Raw genomic sequence first — 7,203 nt, forward strand, 5'->3', positions numbered from 1 at the left:
CAACATAAGAAAAGAAAAAAAATAATGTTTATAAGAAATTAATTTAATAAAATTAACCAATCGAAAACCATAATTTCAAATTAAAGTAAGATAATGAATGTGTTGTTTACATATAGGTAAATATTAAAGCACGCGGTTAGCGGGCCAGCATGGTGCGGTTTTTGACAAAATAAAATGAGCGCATCATAATATACTGTGTGGTTTATTTTATTTTTTTAATTTAATCACGATTTTTTGAAAAAAAAAATAAATTTCCCGTTAAATAATAAAAATAAAATGAGAGCATGGGAGGATTTTATTGATTGATTGAAAAATAATAAATAATATTAAAGTAGAAACAATAAATCTGCCACGAACTAAATTATCCCGTTAAATTTTGAGTTTTATAAATTAAATCTAATATCTTATTTTAAAATAAAAATAAAAATTAATATTATTTTGTAATTGTTGACTCAAGAAAATGTGAATGAAAACACAATAAAATAAGAAATATTTTCGGTGCTTTAAGACAACTAGAAATGGGCCGCTGAAGCTTTAAACCATGGGAGAATTGACCAATTCACGGGCTTGTATATGAGCCACTACGCCACTTACAAGATCGTGCAAAAACCTGCATCAGCTGCTAGGAGGACTGAACAAAAGCAAGGCGGAAGTACCGGAGGAAGACAACACAACTATATGTACTAATGTATCGACGCACGCGTTTGTGTGCTTGTACGGTTTTTTTTATAATTAATTTGATTTAGATTTAATGAAGATCAAAACGTAATTATAAGAAATATTGACTACACTATAATTTTGATATATGAATTTAAAAAATAAATAGAAAAAAGAAAGGAATAAAAAAACCAAGTAGGAATTGAACCTACAACTTCATGCCTAAAAAACAAAACCTCTATCTGCTAGACTGCATAAACTTACATTAGTTTCTTAACACTTCATTAATATATATAATTATCAAAACAAACAATAACACAAAAAGTTAATTACTCTCAAGTTATCAAATTTAATAATATAATAATATAAAAATATAGATATTTGTTCATATTTTTCAGTTTATTACCAGCTTTCAAATTTCTTTTCGATTTTTTTACTGAAAAAAATATTATTTTATAATTTAGATATGCATCAGATCGACTCATCTCATAAATATAAAATTACGAGAATCTCTAGTTACCTCTTTTCAAAATTTTCGTCTATGTATTTTTATTATTAAAAATAAATTTTTTTTATGGGGTCGGATCTCATTCTCTGTTTCGCAAATTACGTCTTTCTGTACAACACACAACCCACAAGAAGAGAACCCGACCCACCACCATCCCTATAATCACTGCGTTTCGTCTCTAAAAAAATCACCACTGCTGTATGGAAAAATCAGGCCTCGAACTAGATCTCTTGAACATGGAAAAATCCTCCCACTCTCCCACTTTCGATCGAAAAAGAAGCTTTCGTGGTTCGTGCATATTTTTCAGATCTATTCAAAGTTTCATATACTTCTGCATGTACTATAATTTAATTTTAGCTCTTATTTTTGTAAACAATACGGGTTTCAGATATACAAGGTCTGATATCGAAGATAAATCCAGAGATACTGAAGAGTGTGATTGCCAATGGATGTGTGCTGGATTCGAAGAAATCATCGCTTTGCATTCCTCCGGAGACGCAACAAAACGTTCCCTCCGTTCCAGTTTGCGATCCTACTCTAAGGTATTCAGCACTACAAAATAAAAATGTGGGTTTCCTTCGATTCAAGCATCGACATATATTCGAAACAATTTTGTTGCTTTTTGGGTGTGTATAGGCTGAGTAATTGGTGTGGAGAAAATGCTGAAACTGCTCCGATGACGATTTTCTACAACGGAACGGTTGCCGTTTTCGATGTTTCTTCCCATAAGGTTTTTTAATTTCTTCTTCTTTCTCCCAATATTCTTGTCCCAGATCTTTTGTTTGTTTGATCTTGTTGATCAGTGAAGCGTGTGTGCAGGCACAAGATATCCTGAAACTTGCCGAGGAAGGTGGGCTCCCAAAATCTGCTGAATGCTCCGAATCTAAACAGACTGCACAATATCTCCTACATGCTCTCAATGGAGGTTTGTTTGTTTCGATAATTATTATTATTGGATGTTAATTCCATTTTCACCCTGGTTCGTCTTGATATAGATTTGCCGATTGCAAGGAGGAAATCACTCCATAGCTTTCTCGAAAAGCGGAAAGAAAGGTACTGCATTCGTACACGTAGTATTTGTTTTTTAAAAAATATTTTTATTGTTAAATATATTAACTTTTTATCATTAAAATAATCACTTATCACTTTATAAAATTACAAAAACTTGTGTTAGACGGTCTTACGGGTCGTATTTGTGAGACGGATCTCTTATTTGGATCATCCATAAAAAGTATTACTTTTTATGCTAAAAGTATTACTTTTATTGAGAATATGGGTAGGGTTGACCCGTCTAACATATTAAGATCCGTGAGACGGTCTCACATGAGACCCACTCTATAAAACCAGAAATTTGTCATTTTTTCAATGGCATATTTAATCTACTTGAAAAAAAATAAAACATGTTTAATTTTAAGACGAAGTTTATGAGTATCTTTCTAAGAAAAGTGTTTTTTTTTAAAATAATTTTATATGCATTTGTATGAGCTTTTTACTACTTTAAAAAACACTTAATTAATCTAACACTTATAATACTTTTGTAAACAAATGCTTAAAAAAACACTTATTTCATTAAATTTTATAATTTTCAAAAATGATTTTTTCTTTAGCCATGCATCTAAATACAAACATATCACAACTTTTACTAAAAAAAACTTTTAAAAGTTTAACTTAAAAAAACACTTTTTGAAACAAATTAAATACTTTTGTAACCAAACGAACTCCATGATAAATATATTCGGGCTTTATTATTATTATTATTTTATCTGAAATAGTTCAGAAATCTTTGCTAGAATACAATAAATCATTAATGTAGTGTTTGTGTTTTTTTTAAAAAAAAGTTATCATAGATTTTTTTTACAAAGTTTCGTAAATTTACCAAAAAAAATATTTTTTTAATATTTGCAATAATTACTTAAATATATTTTTTTTCTAGTTGATGTTTATAGTCTTCCAGCAACCCCAGTTTTTTAGGATTTATATGTTTGATTTGATATTATGTCTCGTGTCATCTTTTGTTTTGGTGGCCTGATTGAGTAGCAGTAGAAGTTGGTTTCTAAATTTTAAATGACATTTCATTATGATTTTCACGTGATATGGTAAAGAATTTATTAAGTTCATTTTACTGAAGAATTCATGCATAACTATTTTTATAAAAATTGATATATATTGTGATAATCTAAAATCTAACATTTGACGACATTATATAAGATGAAAAAGACTTCAAATGTAACAAAAAAAATACTCCACAATTAGTGATATGGTAAAGAATTTATTGAAGTTCATTTTACTGAAGCATGCCTTTACAATTTTATGAAAATTGACATATATGTTGATAATTTAAAATCTAACATTTGACCCCAATTGTATAGGATGAAAAATGCTCAAAATGCTAATTTTGATTTAAATAAATAAAATTCCAATTAAATTTGATCGTTCAAGCAAATAATAATAATAATAATAAATAAATAAATAAATAATAATAATAATCAAAAGGCCTGCTCATCCTGTTTATAATTAATTGCTAAGTTATATGATTATTTATCAATTAGTTTGTCTGAATTATTTGTAGGCTGATAATGGAATCCCCATATTTGTGGCACACGAATGGTACGAACTCCAGCAAAAGCGTGCCTGCGAGAAGAGATTAGCAGACGAAGAATTTCCCTGAAAGGCGTTAATTAATTAGTATTTGCTAATGGTCCATGGTTTCTTAAAAGCACGTTTTTATGCTTTACTTTGTGTACGACTTTTCTACTTCCGTCGCAGTTTCCTCTTAGGTTTTTGTTTGCGTCAAGTTATGATCCGCCTTTTTCATGGATTAGTCGTGCATACAAAGGGGAAAATAATTTCTTCGGTTCATCAGTTTGTCAAATTTTGGATTTTTACGCTTTCTAAAGTTTTATTTTGATAACTAACTTTTAATTTTTTTATTATTTGTTTCAATTGCTCACGTGATACTTGATACATCTTTTTTATGTCATATCAACATTTTTAGATGTTATATTAGTATTTCCGAAGTATTTTAGCAATTAGACTGAAATATCCAAAAATTAAAAGTTAATTAGTGTTAAAAAAATTGAAACTTAATTGATAGACTAAAATCCAAAATTAAACGAGTTAATAGATCAAAAAACAATTATTTTGTCATTTTATTCACATTTTTTCCATGGGTAATGAATTATATAACATTCACCATTGGATTGTGTTACAATGATAAGACTTGTTTCCATTACGAATAATCTATTTTTTTTTTTCGTTTTTGATTTTGTTTTATGATGGGGAAAAAAACGTCAGGCTTACGCCTGTATTAGAGCATGTTCTGCGAGGGAAAAAATAATTTATCTCATATGGTACATGGCTATACAAATTTGAAATGATAATGTAGAGATATGTTAATATATATTATTTTGAAATATTAATTTTTTATTAGATTAAAAAATATAATTAAGAATAAATAAAAATTGCAAACAATTTAAAAAACTAAAGTTACGTATAATTAAAATATAAAAGCTTATGGAAAAAGATACGCTAAAGAAAATAAATTTTTTTAGAAAAATTAAAGATCATTCCGATCGATATTTTTTCATTAATTATTTAAAATTTTCTATTAATTATTTGAATTATTTAAATATTTTTAAAAAATAAAAAATGAAAAATATGTGAAAAGGTAGTTCAACACGTGGAAGAAATGGGCTTCGATGGGTGAGGAAGTCGTGCGAGGAAGCAATCCACCCAAGATATTGTAGGCGATTTCTGCCTATATACACACACACACACACACACACACACACACTTTACTTTCAAAATTTCGGGGAAAGACTCGTTCAGTCTCATATATTATTTGATCTATTTTCCGGTTTGGTAACAAATATTTTTGACATTATCAGTTAAGATCTAAACGTTTTAAAAATTTAAAAATATTAAGATGATAATTTTCATCAATTTAATGATTAAAATTAACAGATAAAAGACTTAATTCAGTCTTAGAGTCTTAGATGTTTGACACTTTTCTCGGTTTGGCTTCAAATGTTTCGGCGTTCCCAATTAACCATAAATGTTTACAAAATTTGAACGAATGGATCTTTTCGTCTATTTAATGGTTAAAACTAACGGTAGACATGATATGTGCTTATGTGTAATTGTCAAATATCATGTTTATTTTTAGTTTTAATCATTAAATCGACAAAAAAACTAGTTTAGTCAAAATTTCTAAAAGTTTAGAATAAAACCGAGAATGCCAAACATTTGACATCAAAATGAGAAATGAGCCAAACATCTAGGACTGAACCAGATCTTTCTTCCAAAAGTTCGAATAATCAAATTGATATATTTATTTTTTTTAGATTTAGATTACAAAAATCGAAATAATCGGACCAAATTCATGAAAATAATAATAAAAAATCTAAATTTAACTATTTTTTTCTTATAATCACCCTCAACAAAGGTTTATGTACCATACAATATTTGAATGAGGCCGGTGTTACTGGACTCTCATCCAATTTGTATACCTGTCATGCTGCTCACCATAGTTTATTGAATTTTAATTTTTTTTAGTCCGATTAACTAAAGGGCCAACGATTACTAAATAAATATTATATTCCATTATTTTCAACATTTTATGAAATAAGAACCTAAGATGGTATGATTAATTACATAATTTGATCGAAAATTTGGTTATACGTATACTCAAATTGAAACGAATATAATGGGGAAAAGTCCATATTTTAAGATAAATTATACATTATAAGATACAATTTTTCATTCTTTTTCGTTGAGCTTAGATTATTTCACCTCTTAAATGATAAAGAAATTGCACTTATCTTTTCTTCTTCTTCTTTTTTTTTTAATTTTTTATTTAGCTTACAAAAGATCAATTGCGGCCCATAGAGATTTCCGAAGTCCAATTAAAAAAACATGTAAATAAAACCAACGGCCCAATTGTGAAACAAGAATTCAAAACTTAAACTAGATAGATGCATGAATTTCGAAATTTAACTAGTAGCATCAAGATGTGTATATTTCAAGATAAAAGATTTACAAAGATAAGTAGATCGTGATCGTTAATTATCTATCCTCAACAAAAAAAATTCAAATATCCAGATTTTTGAAATTTGAAAATGAAAATGACATGTCTATCTCCTCAGTCTTTACGACTATAAATAGAACCTCTTGCCATTCGAAAAATTTACACAATTTCCTTCACTGATATTTTTTTTAAAAAAAAAAAGAAGAAGAAAGAAAGGCTAGAGGGGAATAGTGAAAACATTACAAAATTTCTCCCAAAGAAGCACAAGATTTCGAGGTTTAAGAGAAGAAAATTTCGAGAATATCCATTTTTTGGCTCTTCACATTTTTGAGGAACAATATTTAAGCACGCTTATGTTTTTAAAAACAAAATTATATGTATATGTTTTGAAAGATCTGATCATGCATATTTCTTTTGTTCTATATTTTGTGTAAGAAAGAATTTCAAACACTATTACTTTTCAAGTTTTATATGTAAAAGAATTCTTGAAAATTGTATGACCCCTACATGCATGGTAAATATAAAATTGTTGCCTCGTCCTTTAGAGAATTAAGAATTATAAATTGATCAATAAAATATTGAAACTAAGATGAAATATCAATATTATATATTTGTGATTTTTTATGATATGTCTTGTCTTCAAATTCTTTACTTTCGAAAATTATGCAACAATATATATTGTGCATTGATCGTCCCCTAATTGCTTAGTGTTTTTCCAAACACTCATCTCTTGCTCTCCATTATCAGACAAGAACAAAGATCAGTTAGGCGAGAAAGAGCAACATATGTTTTGGGGCTGATGAAAAAGATGTTTTCAAGTTTAAGAACTTATTTTAGTTACAAAAATATTTTCATATTTTTATTATATTTTGGAAAATGTCGTCATAAAAACAAGTTATTTATAAAATAGACTAGTTTGATTTATACTGTAAAACGAAACTTGTTTTTTACAAATTAAATGTATGATTGTTCAACAACATCATTGTCGACACCTCTCAAGCGAGCGGTGTGA

At 28.0% G+C, this 7,203-nt stretch overlaps 1 protein-coding gene across 1 annotated transcript; it reads left to right on the top strand.

Annotated features, from left to right (window-relative positions):
• The first annotated feature begins 1,278 nt into the window (after window positions 1-1,278).
• LOC140990553 (protein TIFY 9-like) lies at window positions 1,279-4,076 on the top strand. The gene is made up of 6 exons (XM_073460291.1): window positions 1,279-1,453; window positions 1,554-1,707; window positions 1,802-1,895; window positions 1,985-2,090; window positions 2,161-2,218; window positions 3,735-4,076. Exons 1-6 carry the CDS (start codon window positions 1,366-1,368, stop codon window positions 3,811-3,813), a joined length of 579 nt encoding a protein of 192 aa, XP_073316392.1. The 5' UTR covers window positions 1,279-1,365; the 3' UTR covers window positions 3,814-4,076.
• Window positions 4,077-7,203: the final 3,127 nt, after the last annotated feature.

Source organism: Primulina huaijiensis, chromosome 12, assembly GCF_012295235.1.
Source record: "Primulina huaijiensis isolate GDHJ02 chromosome 12, ASM1229523v2, whole genome shotgun sequence".
NCBI lineage: Eukaryota > Viridiplantae > Streptophyta > Magnoliopsida > Lamiales > Gesneriaceae > Primulina > Primulina huaijiensis.